General features: G+C 44.1%; 1 protein-coding gene across 4 annotated transcripts in view; it reads right to left on the reverse strand.

Annotated features, from left to right (window-relative positions):
- The window catches only part of LOC110498434 (ovochymase-2), a 50,983-nt gene that overhangs the window by 23,365 nt on the left and 8,100 nt on the right, over positions 1-19,518 (reverse strand). Inside the window, exons 3-12 of one of the 4 annotated variants that reach the window (XM_090210349.1) lie at positions 16,372-16,465; positions 14,632-14,772; positions 14,159-14,256; positions 12,616-12,742; positions 11,822-12,004; positions 7,524-7,745; positions 5,468-5,608; positions 4,942-4,949; positions 4,227-4,461; positions 2,993-3,178 (exon numbers count right to left, since the gene is read on the reverse strand). In XM_090210349.1, coding sequence (XP_090066475.1) covers positions 2,993-3,178; positions 4,227-4,461; positions 4,942-4,949; positions 5,468-5,608; positions 7,524-7,745; positions 11,822-12,004; positions 12,616-12,742; positions 14,159-14,256; positions 14,632-14,772; positions 16,372-16,465 — 1,435 coding nt within the window. Of the gene's footprint in view, positions 1-2,992; positions 3,179-4,226; positions 4,462-4,941; positions 4,950-5,467; positions 5,609-7,523; positions 7,746-11,821; positions 12,005-12,615; positions 12,743-14,158; positions 14,257-14,631; positions 14,773-16,371; positions 16,466-19,518 lie in introns of those variants that run through there. The other 3 variants (XM_090210346.1, XM_090210347.1, XM_090210348.1) reach the window with 3 other exon arrangements.

Here is a 19,518-nt window from a genome sequence, read left to right on the forward strand (position 1 = left end):
GTTGTCCCAGGGGTTGGGCTGTATAGGGGCCTCAGTGGGAACAGGCTGGGTAAGGGTTAGGTACCTACCTACAGTGATGTTGTCCCAGGGGTTGGGCTGTATAGGGGCCTCAGTGGGAACAGGCTGGGTAAGGGTTAGGTACCTACCTACAGTGATGTTGTCCCAGGGGTTGGGCTGTATAGGGGCCTCAGTGGGAACAGGCTGGATAAGGGTTAGGTACCTACCTACAGTGATGTTGTCCCAGGGGTTATGCTGTATAGGGGCCTCAGTGGGAACAGGCTGGGTAAGGGTTAGGTACCTACAGTGATGTTGTACCAGGGGTTGGGCTGTATAGGGGCCTCAGTGGGAACAGGCTGGGTAAGGGTTAGGTACCTACCTACAGTGATGTTGTCCCAGGGGTTATGCTGTATAGGGGCCTCAGTGGGAACAGGCTGTGTAAGGGTTAGGTACCTACAGTGATGTTGTCCCAGGGGTTGGGCTGTATAGGGGCCTCAGTGGGAACAGGCTGGGTAAAGGTTAGGTACCTACAGTGATGTTGTCCTAAGGTTTGGGCTGTATAGGGGCCTCAGTGGGAACAGGCTGGGTAAGGGTTAGGTACCTACAGTGATGTTGTCCCAGGGGTTGGGCTGTATAGGGGCCTCAGTGGGAACAGGCTGGGTAAGGGTTAGGTACCTACCTACAGTGATGTTGTCCCAGGGGTTGGGCTGTATAGGGGCCTCAGTGGGAACAGGCTGGGTAAGGGTTAGGTACCTACCTACAGTGATGTTGTACCAGGGGTTGGGCTGTATAGGGGCCTCAGTGGGAACAGGCTGGGTAAGGGTTAGGTACCTACCTACAGTGATGTTGTACCAGGGGTTGGGCTGTATAGGGGCCTCAGTGGGAACAGGCTGGGTAAGGGTTAGGTACCTACCTACAGTGATGTTGTACCAGGGGTTGGGCTGTATAGGGGCCTCAGTGGGAACAGGCTGGGTAAGGGTTAGGTACCTACCTACAGTGATGTTGTCCTAAGGTTTGGGCTGTATAGGGGCCTCAGTGGGAACAGGCTGGGTAAGGGTTAGGTACCTACCTACAGTGATGTTGTACCAGGGGTTGGGCTGTATAGGGGCCTCAGTGGGAACAGGCTGGGTAAGGGTTAGGTACCTACCTACAGTGATGTTGTCCCAGGGGTGGTGCTGTATAGGGTGCTCTGTGGGAACAGGCTGGGTAAGGGTTAGGTACCTACAGTGATGTTGTACCAGGGGTTGGGCTGTATAGGGGCCTCAGTGGGAACAGGCTGGGTAAGGGTTAGGTACCTACCTACAGTGATGTTGTCCCAGGGGTTGGGCTGTATAGGGGCCTCAGTGGGAACAGGCTGGGTAAGGGTTAGGTACCTACCTACAGTGATGTTGTACCAGGGGTTGGGCTGTATAGGGGCCTCAGTGGGAACAGGCTGGGTAAGGGTTAGGTACCTACCTACAGTGATGTTGTACCAGGGGTTGGGCTGTATAGGGGCCTCAGTGGGAACAGGCTGGGTAAGGGTTAGGTACCTACCTACAGTGATGTTGTACCAGGGGTTGGGCTGTATAGGGGCCTCAGTGGGAACAGGCTGGGTAAGGGTTAGGTACCTACCTACAGTGATGTTGTACCAGGGGTTGGGCTGTATAGGGGCCTCAGTGGGAACAGGCTGGGTAAGGGTTAGGTACCTACCTACAGTGATGTTGTCCTAAGGTTTGGGCTGTATAGGGGCCTCAGTGGGAACAGGCTGGGTAAGGGTTAGGTACCTACCTACAGTGATGTTGTACCAGGGGTTGGGCTGTATAGGGGCCTCAGTGGGAACAGGCTGGGTAAGGGTTAGGTACCTACCTACAGTGATGTTGTCCCAGGGGTGGTGCTGTATAGGGTGCTCTGTGGGAACAGGCTGGGTAAGGGTTAGGTACCTACAGTGATGTTGTACCAGGGGTTGGGCTGTATAGGGGCCTCAGTGGGAACAGGCTGGGTAAGGGTTAGGTACCTACAGTGATGTTGTCCTAAGGTTTGGGCTGTATAGGGGCCTCAGTGGGAACAGGCTGGGTAAGGGTTAGGTACCTACCTACAGTGATGTTGTACCAGGGGTTGGGCTGTATAGGGGCCTCTGTGGGAACAGGCTGGGTAAGGGTTAGGTACCTACCTACAGTGATGTTGTCCCAGGGGTTGGGCTGTATAGGGGCCTCTGTGGGAACAGGCTGGGTAAGGGTTAGGTACCTACCTACAGTGATGTTGTACCAGGGGTTGGGCTGTATAGGGGCCTCTGTGGGAACAGGCTGGGTAAGGGTTAGGTACCTACCTACAGTGATGTTGTCCTAAGGTTTGGGCTGTATAGGGGCCTCTGTGGGAACAGGCTGGGTAAGGGTTAGGTACCTACCTACAGTGATGTTGTCCTAAGGTTTGGGCTGTATAGGGGCCTCTGTGGGAACAGGCTGGGTAAGGGTTAGGTACCTACCTACAGTGATGTCGTCCTAAGGTTTGGGCTGTATAGGGGCCTCAGTGGGAACAGGCTGGGTAAGGGTTAGGTACCTACCTACAGTGATGTTGTCCCAGGGGTGGTGCTGTATAGGGTGCTCTGTGGGAACAGGCTGGGTAAGGGTTAGGTACCTACAGTGATGTTGTACCAGGGGTTGGGCTGTATAGGGGCCTCAGTGGGAACAGGCTGGGTAAGGGTTAGGTACCTACAGTGATGTTGTCCCAGGGGTTGGGCTGTATAGGGGCCTCAGTGGGAACAGGCTGGGTAAGGGTTAGGTACCTACCTACAGTGATGTTGTCCCAGGGGTGGTGCTGTATAGGGGCCTCAGTGGGAACAGGCTGGGTAAGGGTTAGGTACCTACAGTGATGTTGTCCCAGGGGTTGGGCTGTATAGGGACCTCAGTGGGAACAGGCTGGGTAAGGGTTAGGTACCTACCTACAGTGATGTTGTCCTAAGGTTTGGGCTGTATAGGGGCCTCAGTGGGAACAGGCTGGGTAAGGGTTAGGTACCTACCTACAGTGATGTTGTCCCAGGGGTTAGGCTGTATAGGGGGTTCAGTGGGAACAGGCTGGGTGGTGTCTGTAGTCCAGTAGGCTCTGAAACCTTTAGCCTCCACGAAGAAGTCAGTATGGAAACGCATCACCAACTTGTTGCCCTTAGTTGTGATGGTGGCTGGAAGTTGGTCACCACACCATGGACCTGGTAAGTAAAAACAACAACATCAGATGCTTCTACTACTACTGCTACTTCTACTACTACTACTACTACTACTACTAATAGTACTACTACTACTGCTACTTCTACTACTACTACTACTAATAGTACTACTACTACTGCTACTTCTACTACTGCTACAACTACTACTACTACTGCTACTACTAATGCTGCTGCTACTACTGCTACTTCTACTTCTACTACTACTAATAGTACTACTACTACTGCTACTTCTACTACTGCTACTACTACTACTACTACAGCTACTACTACTACTACTAATGCTGCTGCTACTGCTATTACTACTGCTGCTACTACTGCTACTACTACCAATGCTGCTACCACTACTACTACTGCTACTACTACTGCAGCTACTAGTGCTGCTACTAGTGCTGCTACTACTACTACTGCTATTACTACTACTGCTACTACTACTGCAACTACTACTGCTGCTACTAGTGCTGTTACTAGTGCTACTACTAGTGCTACTAGTGCTGCTTCTGCTAGTGCTGCTACTACTACTACTGCTACTACTACTACTACTGTTGCTACTAGTGCTGCTACTAGTGCTACTACTAGTGCTACTAGTGCTACTAGTGCTGCTACTACTACTACTGCTGCTACTAGTGCTACTAGTGCTGCTACTAGTGCTACTACTAGTGCTACTAGTGCTGCTACTAGTGACTTCATTTTCATAACAATCTGGCTCAAATTAAGATTCTACATCTGTACTACTACTACTACTGCTTCTACTACTACTGCTACTAGTGCTGCTACTACTACTACTACTACCACTACTACAAGTGCTACTAGTGCTACTACTACTACTACTGCTTCTACTACTACTGCTACTAGTGCTGCTACTACTACTACTACCACTACTACTACTACTAGTGCTACTACTACTACTACTCTGTAACTTATCATTTTATTTATAAATAACCTTTCATAAAATTGGGTAACAATGTGCTGATGGTACACAAGCTGCAGCACTATTCAATCAAATGTTTAAAATCACCATATTTGTACTCACTGTGTTTTGTACTCTCAGCTCCGTCATTATAGATGTCATACGCCACCACGTTATCCAAGCATTTGGAAGTGAAAATGTCCTTGGCTTCCACGTCGAAGTGGGTGAACGTCAGAGTTATGGTCTTCCCTTTGGGCACCTCCACACTCCACATGCACTCACTGGCCGCCTTGTAATTCATAGGCCAGTTCTGAGACTTAATAACCCCTTTTAACTCATGGGAGGCCCCTCCGCATCGCTGTGGAATGAAGGTGGGGGTTAGTGTGTGTACATACTGTATGCATGTGTGTGTGTGTGCGTTTGCCCATTCATGGGTCAGTGGGTAAGTGCATGCATGCGTCCTTGTGTGGGTGTGGGTCTGAATGATGATAGTGGGCAGACGGGATATAAACAGATTAGAGTAGATGAGCTGCAGCCTCCTCAACATTAGCCAGAGAGCAGAGTAGAATTTACTCAGCAGTAAGCACAGTGTGTCACAGTGATAAACAGCCAGTGCAAGCCTATGCAATACACCCTAATGTAGCTGGTCGATCAGCCCTGGTATCTGGCTCTCCCTGTTCATTTAAAGATGGAGTGTATGTGTGTTTACTCAGATGGAGCGGGTCCGTGGAGTTTGTAACAGAAATAACCGTTTAATGCATCCACTTTACATACATATTGATATCTCTTTAAATGTGGGTGTCGACGTCCAAAACCTTGGGTGTCGACATCCATAAACTGAAATGTCTGATCTACTCAAAAAAAACTGTAGTATAACGCCAGAAAACGCCAAGGTAAAACAGCAGTTGAAAACATTAAAGCTACCACATCAGAATGAATGACTTAACAAAAAACAACTCCTCCTTCAGACCTCCTCACCCCTTTCCCAACTGAAATGTCAAGCCCTCTGATAGATCAATTATAATCATGATCAAAGCATTTTCCCTCGTTTGACCAGTGTACCCTGACCTGTGCTTTCTCAGTACTTACCACTCATACTTCTCGTTCTATGACGTTGCTCCTGTCATAAATACGCACTACGAATCTAAAGTTCATTTTATGGCCTGTCATTATTAGTAGTGGAGCTGCCTCAGCGATGTAAGGTGCCTCAGGTGTGTGTGTGTGTGTCTGTGTTTGTGTGTGTGCGTACATATTCACATGTGTGCACGTTTGCATGTGCATGCGCATGTGTGTGCACGTTCGTGTGCATGCGTTTGTGTGAATGTGTGTGTGTGTGTGTAAGCGGAGAAAGCTGGGATTATTACCGGCAATGTCCTCAGGATACACGGCCTCCCACTTGGCGGAGAAGCCTCGGTCAGAGAGACGTGAGTCGGACAGGAAGCTCAGGGACATCTTGTTATTGGCACTGACCACCACAGGGGGAAGGACGTAGCCACAGTGTGTGCCTGGGATGGAGAAGGAACGGAAATTAGGAGTATTGGATCGGAGGAGAGGGAGAGGGAGAGGGAGAGGGAGAGGGAGAGGGTCCTATTACTAATATAGAAACATAAGAGTAGTAACCAGAATTTCAAATACACAAATGTTAATTTCCATGCATACCAATGTTGGTCTAGCAAAGATATGGAATAATTAGACATTCAATAGACATTACAGAGAACAGACAGATTTCTGATGAGGCACGGTCTTCTCATCGATGAAGAACATGTTAGTCATAATGTAAATATAACCTTGAAAAATAAGACACATCAATCAAATGGTTTCACGTCACCTAAAGGTCTAAGGGCACAACATCTCAGAAAACATACTCCTCCGCTTTCAACATCTACTACTCCCTACGCTACCTCAGTAACTATAGATTTTTTAAATGAAGGAGATCAGAGTTCTGAAATGACACAGCACCAACTGAAGCACGTACAATGGCAGCCTGGTGTTTTGCTCCTGTACTTGTTAGGTTTAATGTGTGCAGTCAGGGGCCAACCATGCCCTCCTGCTGAGCCCTGCTCCCCCTGGCAGGGGGTTGCGCCTGTTCTGACAGTTAGAGCTCCGACAGAGACCTCTGGTGAGGAAGGAACTGACCGTTACTCACACACACACACACACACACACACCACCCCCCCCCCACACACACACACGCACACACACGCACACGCACGTGCACATAAACACACACACACACACACACACGGAAGGGGAGCGAAATATCTGTCATCCTAAATGTTTTGACATCAGCTTGAATACCACACTGAATAGGGTGTAGGGAGAAGTTGCACCTAGATGTGAATCGTGGGTCAGTTAAAACATTTCCTCACTAATGCTTAAGGTTAGGATTGGGGGAGGTAAAGCTGATCCTAGATCTGTACCTCGGGGAAACTTCACCCCAGAGCACTAAATAGTGTTCTTTGGATGGTGTTAGGTTCTAAAATGCTGAGTTTACGACTTCAGCGTCTTCCAGGTCTTCTTTAACGCAGAAACAAAGCTGTTTCCTTTCTTTCTGCCCCCCACTCTCAACTTAACACACACACACACACACACACACACACACACACACACACACACACACACACCCCCCCCCCCCCCGCAGGTGTAATTGTCTCCACTCTACCTCTGCTACAGAGTGTTGTGCCAGAGATAAAACTATCAGACTCCAGCTTTCTGATGTGAATAACAAGGAGGTCACATTTACAGTTCCCTAGCCTCGCTCCTTCTCTGGGGAGAGATCCTAATCAACAGCTTTACTGCCCTGAGGACAGGAGACAGGCACTGGCACACTCAGCATACTAGCCTAGCTTGGTGCTTGGCGCTCTGTCCAGGAGTCAAAGTCCCCCCCCCCCTTTTCATTTCAAGCAACGGGGCACATTCTGCTCAGCATATGCTTATCTGCTGTCTCTTGCTACTTGATTTGTTTGTTGTGTGTATGTGTGTGTGTGTGTGTGTGTGTCCCTCAGTTGACAAACAGCTTGTTTGGGAAATACGAGGGGGAGTGGGTCCATAGGCTATCGCCTGGCCCCCACTGCCGCCATTTGGGGGTTTGGCATAGTTTGGATGGGCAGGCACATCTTACTAACAAGAAACTAGAGGCTGGTAGCCATTTTGGCGTTTGGCTACAGATACTGTAGGTGGGTATTGTGGGTGGCTTGTCTTATCAATGGACTAATGGCTGTCAGAGAATACACTGGGTGCCATTTTGGGGCTTTCATAGAGACCGACGAGCAATTTGGACGGTCCATCAGAGTTTACCAAACAACAACAACAAACAACTAAAAGTGTCTGTCCTCTATGACACCATTTGGAGCCATTTTTGGATCTCCATAATAACACATTAACAGGGGATCCAGGTTGGGTGGACAGGCTGTAACTTACCAAGCGCCTGGAGGCTGTCAGAAACTACAAGCTTGTCTTCGCCACACTGGCCCACCTCTCCCGTAACGGACATGTCTGTGACGTGCAGTTTGACCAGGAAACCTTCCGGAGCTGTGATGTTCCAGGAGCAGTGAAGATTCCCGGGATACGCATCTGGGAATCCCATAGAATGGATCTCCCCTTTACGGCCAAACAGCGTTCCGACACCACCGCAGCCTGAGTCTGTAGCAGAGAACATGAAGCTTGGGTTAGTGATGAATGAACAAAGCTTAGGGCTATGGGAGACTCCCTCGAGCACGCACACACACAAAAACGACACACCCACCCTATTGTTTTGGCTGCATTCATTCTTATTTAAAGGACAACTCCACCCAAAAATATGTTTTGGGTATTTGTTTAATTAGTCTATTGTTGACATAGTCCCAAAATGTTTTGCTTGTCATCAATCAAGTTTTCAAGATATGTAACTTTCAAAATACAGAAATCATCCCCGTATGATGCATTTTGCATCATATGATGCTGCGTTTTGCTTCATATGATGGGATGGTTTCTGTACTTTGAAAGTTACATATCTTGAAAACTTGATAGCTGACAAGCAAAACGTTTTGGCACTATGTCAACAATAGACTAATGAAACAATCACCAAAAGATAGTTTGGGGGTGGAATTGTCCTTTAAGCTGCCTGTCAGCCTCTTATCATTGTGTCTATGTTAGGAGAAAGGCAGCGATAACCATTATGCCAGCATATCACACTGGTGATAATTTACCAACAAACACTGCTCATCAATCAGCTGGTTTATACTGATCTTCACAACATAGCCAACAATTTACATCTGTTCAGCTGCGTCCCAAATGGCACCCTATTCACTATATACAGTAGTGCACTACTTTTGATAGGGCTCTGGTCAAAAGTAGTGCACTATATAGGGAATAGGTTGTCATTTGGGATGCACAGTTAGAGTATGGAAGTTGCTAGAGGCAAAGTTATGCCTGCTATGTATGCCTGCTGTGTGTAATGTGGACATAGTTTAGCAATTTATCTCGCTGAGGAAATCAATCCTTCTATATCATTTAAATGAATGAAAAACTAGAAAAAGAGGCGAGTTTTGACAAAAATGTTCTGGTGAGGAAGGTTTAACAACATCGATAGTGTTGCTGCTGCAAGCCACTGAATTCTAATCAATTATACCACGGAGAGAGCTCACATATTTCAACTGGAGTCAAGAGGAGGAGGAAGGAGGGCTACCTGCAGAAAGTCAATACGGCTGTAACTGTGGCATACCAAGTACTCGGTCTATATGAAAATCACAATTAGAAATACAGGCTAATTCCTAGAATGGGCATATAACCTCTGAACGCGGCAATCTGACTGGTCCACTCATAGATATAGAACTTATATATTGTCTATGGGTACACTCATAGATATAGAACTGATATATTATCTATGGCTACACTCATAGATATAGAACTGATATATTGTCTATGGTTACACTCATAGATATAGAAGTGATATATTGTCTATAGGTACACTCATAGATATAGAACTGATATATTGTCTATGGGTACACTCATAGATATAGAACTGATATATTGTCTATAGGTACACTCATAGATATAGAACTGATATATTATCAATGGGTACACTCATAGATATAGAACTGATATATTATCTATGGGTACACTCATAGATATAGAACTGATATATTGTCTATGGGTACACTCATAGATATAGAACTTATATATTGTCTATGAGTGTACCCATAGATATAGAACTGATATATTATCTATGGGTACACTCATAGATATAGAACTGATATATTGTCTATGGGTACACTCATAGATATAGAACTGATATATTATCTAGATATATTGTCTATGGGTACACTCATAGATATAGCACTGATATATTATCTAGATATATTGTCTATGGGTACACTCATAGATATAGCACTGATATATTATCTATGGGTACACTCATAGATATAGAACTGATATTTTATCTAGATATATTGTCTATGGGTACACTCATAGATATAGAGCTGATATATTGTCTATGGGTACACTCATAGATATAGAGCTGATATATTGTCTATGGGTACACTCATAGATATAGAACTGATATATTATCTAGATATATTGTCTATGGGTACACTCATAGATATAGAACTGATATATTGTCTATGGGTACACTCATAGATATAGAACTGATATATTATCTAGATATATTGTCTATGGGTACACTCAGAGATATAGAACTGATATATTATCTAGATATATTGTCTATGGGTACACTCATAGATATAGCACTGATATATTATCTATGGGTACACTCAGAGATATAGAACTGATATATTGTCTATGGGTACACTCATAGATATAGAACTGATATATTGTCTATGGGTACACTCAGAGATATAGAACTGATATATTGTCTATGGGTACACTCATAGATATAGAACTGATATATTGTCTATGGGCACACTCATAGATATAGAACTGATATATTGTCTATGGGTACACTCATAGATATAGAACTGATATATTATCTATGGGTACACTCATAGATATAGAACTGATATATTATCTATGGGTACACTCATAGATATAGAACTGATATATTGTCTATGGGTACACTCATAGATATAGAACTGATATATTATCTAGATATATTGTCTATGGGTACACTCAGAGATATAGAACTGATATATTATCTAGATATATTGTCTATGGGTACACTCAGAGATATAGAACTGATATATTGTCTATGGGTACACTCATAGATATAGAACTGATATATTGTCTATGGGTACACTCATAGATATAGAACTGATATATTGTCTATGGGTACACTCATAGATATAGAACTGATATATTGTCTATGGGCACACTCATAGATATAGAACTGATATATTATCTATGGCTACACTCATAGATATAGAAGTGATATATTGTCTATAGGTACACTCATAGATATAGAACTGATATATTGTCTATGGGTACACTCATAGATATAGAACTAATATATTATCTATGGGTACACTCATAGATATAGAAGTGATATATTGTCTATGGGTACACTCATAGATATAGAACTGATATATTGTCTATGGGTACACTCATAGATATAGAACTAATATATTATCTATGGGTACACTCATAGATATAGAAGTGATATATTGTCTATGGGTACACTCATAGATATAGAACTGATATATTGTCTATGGGTACACTCATAGATATAGAACTGATATATTGTCTATGGGTACACTCATAGATATAGAACTGATATATTATCTAGATATATTGTCTATGGGTACACTCATAGATATAGAAGTGATATATTGTCTATAGGTACACTCATAGATATAGAACTGATATATTGTCTATGGGTACACTCATAGATATAGAACTAATATATTATCTATGGGTACACTCATAGATATAGAAGTGATATATTGTCTATGGGTACACTCATAGATATAGAACTGATATATTGTCTATGGGTACACTCATAGATATAGAACTGATATATTGTCTATGGGTACACTCATAGATATAGAACTGATATATTATCTATGGGTACACTCATAGATATAGAACTGATATTTTATCTAGATATATTGTCTATGGGTACACTCATAGATATAGAGCTGATATATTGTCTATGGGTACACTCATAGATATAGAACTGATATATTATCTAGATATATTGTCTATGGGTACACTCATAGATATAGAACTGATATATTGTCTATGGGTACACTCATAGATATAGAACTGATATATTATCTAGATATATTGTCTATGGGTACACTCAGAGATATAGAACTGATATATTATCTAGATATATTGTCTATGGGTACACTCATAGATATAGAACTGATATATTGTCTATGGGTACACTCAGAGATATAGAACTGATATATTGTCTATGGGTACACTCATAGATATAGAACTGATATATTGTCTATGGGCACACTCATAGATATAGAACTGATATATTGTCTATGGGTACACTCATAGATATAGAACTGATATATTATCTATGGCTACACTCATAGATATAGAAGTGATATATTGTCTATAGGTACACTCATAGATATAGAACTGATATATTGTCTATGGGTACACTCATAGATATAGAACTGATATATTATCTATGGCTACACTCATAGATATAGAAGTGATATATTGTCTATAGGTACACTCATAGATATAGAACTGATATATTGTCTATGGGTACACTCATAGATATAGAATTCTATGCTATTCTATGGTTTTCCCCGTAGTGTACTCACCGGTTATAGCTAGTGTTGTGGGCATCATGGTGGTAGGTTTGACCGTGGTCGGGATGAGGCCGGTCTTGGTGAATGTGGCACTGAAACCCTTGGAGGTGAGAGTGGCATCGCTTTTGAAACGCACCACCATCGTGTTGCCACTGGAATCCAGGCGTCCTGGATTCTTACTACCACAGAATCGACCTGTGAGAAAACAACATTTCACTGTTCAGAAACCCCTGAAGAGTTCGATTAGGCCACTAATCAAACTACACAGTTAGTTATAATAACCCAAACTCCAATTTGTGGTACACTGATGTAAAACCTGGGCAGGCCTTATGCACCACTGAAGTGAATTTGAGTGTTGCCGTGTGCATAGTTGATTTCACTCCCCACAGCCTGTTTCAACTGCCAAGTGCTCCTGTTGCATGTCGATTAAGATACAATACCTCCTAAAACTAGTTCATTAGTAAAGTTGCTCAAATTGTGAGACTTAAGAATATATTGATTGTGGGTTTGGAGGATTGAAGAGGTTGCACTCGTTGTCACAGTCTCTCTGTTCTCATCATTGAAAATCCATGAACAAAAGTAGCCTATTTTAGAAAATGAATATTTGATTGTACCCATATTATGAGGGTAGGGTATAATTAGGGTATTTTGACATATTATGAGACTAGTGAATAAGTACATTTTGAGTGTTGGCCTACACATATTGTGCAACAGGTGTGTAGGCCTAAGTATGTCTGTACTATAAGTATCTATACTAGTCCAACTGCTGTATACCAGAGTTAGCATAACACAGAGTGATGTCTTACCCAACATGGCGGAGCCGGTTTTGTGGCCATCGTAGACATCTACGTAATCTCTACAGGCCTCAGGGACCAGGTCGAAGGAGGAGAACGTCAGTCTGATCTTCTCTCCCTCTGGTACAGTGATCCTCCACTGTGGACCACATGCACACACTATTTCATTTCACCACACATTTCGTACACAAACATATTCATTTAGTTTTTACCACAAACATCCATTTTAAACACAAACAAATCCATTTAGTTTGACCACAAACATCCATTTTATACACAAAGATATGCATTTTGTTTGACCACGAGCATTCATTTCATACACAAACACATCCCTTTAATTTGAACACAAACATCCATTATATTTCCATTACTTCATCAAACATTCAATCAATTACAAAGATTAAATCAATGATCAAAGATCAACGATTCAATCAATGTCAAGATAAATCCATTATATAACCACATGCACCCACATGAGTCTGATATTCCTTCTAGTAGATTCTGGTGGGGGCGGGGTTTTTGGCACACAATTGAACGTATTCATGTTCCAAGGCAGGGGCTTTCTAAGTAAGGCACAACCTTAAGAAAAACATTACGGATAGAAGTGACATCTCTAGAATAGACTCAGTCACTCGTCAGCAGGAAACGGGCAAGGGTGTCCTTTCTCTACATTTCATTTCTATCTACATTGCTTTATGCATAATTTCTCCTCAATGTTCCCATCCATCTCTTTCTCTCTCTTTCTGCCTGGAGGGTGCCCAGGTTGCAGACGGCTGCATGCGCTGCATATTGACACGAGTCATGAATAAAAATCATCCAATATCTCCTGGGCTGTGACGGTTTGGACAGGAGCCCATCCGCCTCAACATCCAAGCCAAGGAGGAGACAGAAAGCAACATGAGCAAGCCAGATAATACACAGCCAAACAACAGGACAAAGCATGAGTCCCAATTGGCAACCTTTCCCCTACATAGTGCACTACTTTTAACCAGAGCCCTATGGGACCTGTAGTGCACTATAAAGGGCTATAGGGTGCCATTTGTGACGCAGCCCAATGATCTAATGATCCAAACCAAGCAAAAGCTGACGTCAAAGCGCTCAGCCGTGCTCCGAGCCAAACACGACGCGAGTTGCTCCCCGATCTCGATCCACTATCCAGAACATCAAGCATGGTCAACAGCCCCCTGTGTTCAGATGGTGCCTAGTGACCATGGATTTACTAAAGGGGCACCTCATTTGTAAACACCCCAAAATATAGGAGTCCGTTTCCCCACTGATTGTTATTGATGTAGCTAAGCTCCATAAAGCACACGACATGACGCACCATGTTATTATTATTCACTTCCTCAGACAGAGAGAAAGGCCCTATTGATTGTAAAGTACCTCACAGAAAGACTGGGGCCATATAAACAACGTGTTGTGGATAATACACCACCTGGTAGAAAGATGCTGCCATGTGTATGGCAGATTGTGTGTGGTACCATGGATGGCATGTCCTTGTGGAAGCCGCTAGTAGTGTGAGAGTGTGTGTGTGTGTGTGTGTGTGTGTGTGTACCTGGTAGAGAGCCCCGTTCTCATAGTTCTGTGCTGGGAACCCAGGGGTCAGTAGATCACCGCGGTCACCTTGGAGAGCGCCACCAGCCCCGGCTATTTCTGGAAGCAGGGAGTGTGGAGATGGAGAGGACTTCAGCTGAACAGACACCTCAAGGATACCCACCATCCATCCATTGCTTTCTCTCTGTCCTCTTTCTCTGTTACTCCTTCTATGTCTCCTTGCCCCCCGTCTCTCTCTCTCTCTCTCTCTCTCTCTCTCTCTCTCTCTCTCTCTCTCTCTCTCTCTCTCTCTCTCTCTCTCTCTCTCTCTCTCTCTCTCTCTCTCTCTCTCTCTCTCTCTCTCTCTCTCTCTCTCTCTCTCTCTCTCTCTCTCTCTCTCTCTCTCTCTCTCTCTCTCTCTCTCTCTCGCTCTCTCTCCTGAAAAGTTCTGAATGTTCACAACTATGATCACTGTTGATAATGGTGTTATTGTACCTAAAGTACTCTCTGGTGTCACAGCTTGGTACTTCGCTTTGAATCCCTTGTCTGTATTTCTGTCATTGGTGTCAAAGAACAACAACATAGAGTTTCCTAATGACACTATCGGTCCGGGTTTGGAGCGCCCACACAACCTCCCTGCAGAGCCAAACAGAACAGAAGAGAAAGAAGAAAACAATATGTGGATTACTGTACATATAGAACCTTTTATGTCAAATCAATAGCTACTGGCCATACGTCTAGACCTACATGTGCAGTCCAGTATATCTATATACCATTGATATTTCCAATACATTCCAATAAATGCATGTATGCATTTTTTGTTGCTATGTTACAGAAACAGTCGAGTAATGTCAAACATCAATGTGACATTCCGCAGTGCAGAGTTGACCTCCCTCTGAAAGTCGGTAATCTTGTTAGGGGCTGTAACTTAAAGTGGAGTAGTGAAGAGGAAGGCCAGCCAGGCTTATAGGCTGTGTCCGCCGTGGACGCTCTAATTTGGGTTTGACATCAAAGCTCAATCCCTTTATAGCCGTGGAGTGTGGATGGTCCTGTGGGGCTGTGTGTTGAGGGTCTGGGGAATAGGGGACACTGTGTGTGTGAGAGGGAAAGAGAGAGAGAGAGAGAGAGAGAGCGTGAGTGTGTGAGGTGTGTCGTGCTGCAGCCAAGGGGCAGAGGAAGTGAAGAGCCAGAGGAAGTGTTGCAACAACGCTGCAGGGTTAGTTATGTGTGTATGTGCGTATGTGTGTCTGCATCCATGTGTTAATGTGGCACGGTGGAAAGTGTAACACAGCTGAGAATGATGGCGTGGCCTCACATTTCCATCCACCAATCTCTAACTATACAGTATAGAAAGTATAGAAAAGTACAGGAAAAAAGCGTGTCCTAACCACAAGGTTTAAACATCAACGCTTTTGCACAGTCACCTTAATAGTTCCACCTCACACTTCACATAGCTTCCCTTTGCTATGCCAGACATCCCAGCGTGTCAGCTAAGAGGTGAGAATGGACAGTTGGAGAGAGAGAGAGAGAGAGAGAGAGAGAGAGAGAGAGAGAGAGAGAGAGAGAGAGAGAAAGAGAGAGAGAGAGAGACAGAGAGAGAGAGAGAGACAGAGAGAGAGAGATTCTCTGGCTGGGTGTCTAATTCTCCCATCCTGTCAGAAACAGTCTGAAGAGCACACACCATCACCTACAGGCGTAATAGAATATGATATGCGGAGTAAATTAAATATTAAAATGTAATATGTTTGCTCAAGTAAATGAGCTTGTAATAAAATGGGAAATGGGGAAAGCTAGTGATAGTGGGGAGAACATGGTGGTTAGAGTTGTGTAAAGTCAAGGAGAAAAGATCTGAGGATAGATCAAACAACTGAATATGATGTGTACGATGTGCTGGAGACTGTATGATACTTGTTTTCTACAGGCTCAAAGGACAGAAATGGAATTACATTCCTTTGAATTAAATTCCTTTGTGCCCCACCATACCTGAAGACATGCCAAGGATGGATCCCCTGCCCTACACCTGTACCCCACCTCTCAAAACCCTGTGTGGATCAATATCTGATCTGTATACCGAGCTATTTGAGAAACCACTACCCCCCACTCCAACACACAAACCTTACCATATGTCTCCCCCTCAGGTTTCAGTAATAAATGTTGGCCTACCAAACCCTTTGCCTGGATGTATTGGCCTTAATCCACTTAATTAGTCTGGCTCCAGTGTCTCCAGTGTCTTACCAATGACTCCCAGGTTGTCCTGTATTGTAAAGTAGTCTGCTGTGCACAGGTCTGTTGCCTCCAGGGAGAAGTGTTCAAACCACAAATGGATCACCTGGAGTAGAGGAAAACAAACAGGCAGGTTTTTATTATTCACTGTCTTTGAGACTAGAGCAGTAGACATACTGCTACTTAATAGGAGGCTTGACTGTGTGTGTGTGTGTGTGCATATGCGTGTGTGTGCGAGTGAGCGCGCGCGAGAGAGAGAGAGAGAGAGAGAGAGAGAGAGAGAGAGACAGGAGAGGGAGGGAGGGAGGGAGAGAGAGAGAGAGAGAGAGAGAGAGAGAGAGAGAGAGAGAGAGAGAGAGAGAGAGAGAGAGAGAGAGAGAGAGAGAGAGAGAGAGAGAGAGATTAAAATCGAGACGACGGGGAAAAAGAGAGGAACAGATAGGGAGAGAGAGAGGAATGAGAGAGGAATGAGAGAGGGGGAGAGAGAGAGAGAGAGAGAGAGAGAGAGAGAGAGAGAGAGAGAGGAATGAGAGAGGAATGAGAGAGAGAGAGAGAGAGAGAGAGAGAGAGAGGAATGAGAGAGAGAGAGAGAGAGAGAGAGAGAGAGAGAGAGAGAGAGAGAGAGAGAGAGAAAGAAAGGGGGAGAGAGAGGCAGTCTCAGTCTGGCTTGCTTGGCAAAGTGAAAATGTTTTTTTGTTTTCCTGTCTCTTCTCCTTCTCCGGATGTCGTAGCTTGAGAGAATGAAAGAGACGGCAGAGCAGCCATCTGTCACGGTGTGGAGCTGTGTTTACCCATGTCTCAGAGCTACATCTGATCTAAGGGCTTTCTGTTCTGTTCGCCTTGCCTACCTTCCGTACTGTTATACCCTGGTGTCTGTCTATGGTTGCTTCCTAAATGACACACTATTCCCTATTTAGAACTATGGGCTCTGGTCAAAAGTAGTGCACTGCATAAGGAATAGGGTTCCATTTGAGATGCAGACCTATGGCTACGCCTGACATCCTTCCAGCTCAGAGACTCATATCAAAAGCACTATTCCAATGAAAGATCATTGAAATGATGATCTGTTCTGGTGGTGACGGTGATCGAAGGCGTCTTTTAAAGCATTGTTCCGCTGCAGGTTTTGTTCTATACAAGTCAACCAAGCATTCTGGTTTAGAGTTTTTCAAAGTTAGTGATGTGGTTCATTTGATGTTTTTAGTCGTTATCTTAATGGTTTCTGCACCTGCCAAACATTCTCTCTAGCCGCTGTGCATTAATAAAAGATAAGGGGATCCCTTTGATGAATATTTATCAGGCAGACACAGAATCTCCTTTAAGGACAAGAGGCCCTGTTCCTTACAATATGACTGGGTTCCCATTTTCCAATTTCCAAAATGGCCGCCTGTCCTTGTGTTCTCTTCTGCTCTGTATGTGCACTGATGGGTGAAAGGACAGGGCATGGAAAGGTGTCTGGCGTGTTACTTCCACCCATCAGCTCCTGTCAGATCAGTGGTCATCATGGAAATGACATGAGGCTTTTTTAGATTATCTCTTGAAAGTTTAGAATTCTTAAAAATACATCCATTCTTCCTTTATCTCTTCCATGAGGTAGTCAATGATCCAACCAGTGACTACTTCAATTAAGAAAGAAAGAAAGAAAGGAAGGAAGGAAGGAAGGAAGGAAAGAAGGAAGGAAGGAAGGAAAGGAGGGAGGGAGGCTAGTCAATGACATTTGAACAGAGCCTATGAGACTTAGTTGAGTTTTGACATGTATACTGAACAAAAACATGTTAATTGTTGGACCCATGTTTTATGAGCTGAAATAAAAGATCCCAGAAATGTTCCATACTCACAAAAAGCTTATTTCTCTCAAATTTGGTGAACAAATTTGTTTACATCCCTGTTACTGAGCATTTCTTATTTGCCAAGATCCACCTGATCAGTGTGGAATATAAAGAAGTTGATTAATCAGCATGATCATTACACAGGTGCACCTTGTGCTGGGGACAAGAAAAAGCCACTCTAAAATGTGCAGTTTTGTCACACAACACAATGCAATTGGCATGCTGAATGCAGGAATGTTCACCAGAGCTGTTGCCAGAGAATGTAATGTTCATTTCTCTGCTTTAGAACATTTGGCAGTACATCCAATCTGACTCACAACTGCAAACCACATGTAACCACGTCATCCCAGTACCTCTACAAATCAGCCGGGCTAGACAATCTGGACCCTCTCTTTCTAAAATGATCTGCCAAAATTGTTGCAACCCCTATCACTAGCCTGTTCAACCTGTCTTTTGTATCGTCTGAGATTCCCATAGATTGGAAATCTGCCGCGGTCCTCCCCCTCTTCAAAGGGGGAGACACTCTTGACCCAAACTGCTACAGACCTATATCTATTCTACCCTGCCTTTCTGAGGTCTTTGAAAGCCAAGTTAACAAACAGATCACCGACCATTTCGAATCTCATCGTACCTTCTCCTCTATGCAATCTGGTTTCAGAGCTGGTCATGGGTGCACCTCAGCCACGCTCAAGGTCCTAAACGATATCATAACCGCCATCGATAAGAGACATTACTGTGCAGCCGTATTCATCGACCTGGCTAAGGCTTTCGACTCTGTCAATCACAACATTCTTATTGGCAGACTCAACAGCCTTGGTTTCTCAAATGATTGCCTCACTTGGTTCACCAACTACTTCTCCGATAGAGTTCAGTATGTCAAGTCGGAGGGCCTGTTGTCCGGACCTCTGGCAGTCTCTATGGGGGTGCCACAGGGTTCAATTCTCGGGCCGACTCTCTTCTCTGTATACATCAATGATGTCGCTCTTGCTGCTGGTGATTCTTTGATAAACCTCTACGCAGACGACACCATTCTGTATACCTCTGGCCCTTCGTTAGACACTGTGTTAACGAACCTCCAGATGAGCTTCAATGCCATACAACTCTCCTTCCGTGGCCTCCAACTGCCCTTAAACGCAAGTAAAACTAAATGCATGCTCTTCAACAGATCGCTGCCCGCACCTGCCCACCCGTCCAGCATCACTACTCTGGACGGTTCTAACTTAGAATATGTGGACAACTACAAATACCTAGGTGTCTGGTTAGACTGTAAACTCTCCTTTCAGACTCACATTAAACATCTCCAATCCAAAATTAAATCTAGAATCGGCTTCCT

This window comes from Oncorhynchus mykiss, chromosome 19, assembly GCF_057628025.1.
Source record: "Oncorhynchus mykiss isolate SJ-2025 chromosome 19, ASM5762802v1, whole genome shotgun sequence".
NCBI lineage: Eukaryota > Metazoa > Chordata > Actinopteri > Salmoniformes > Salmonidae > Oncorhynchus > Oncorhynchus mykiss.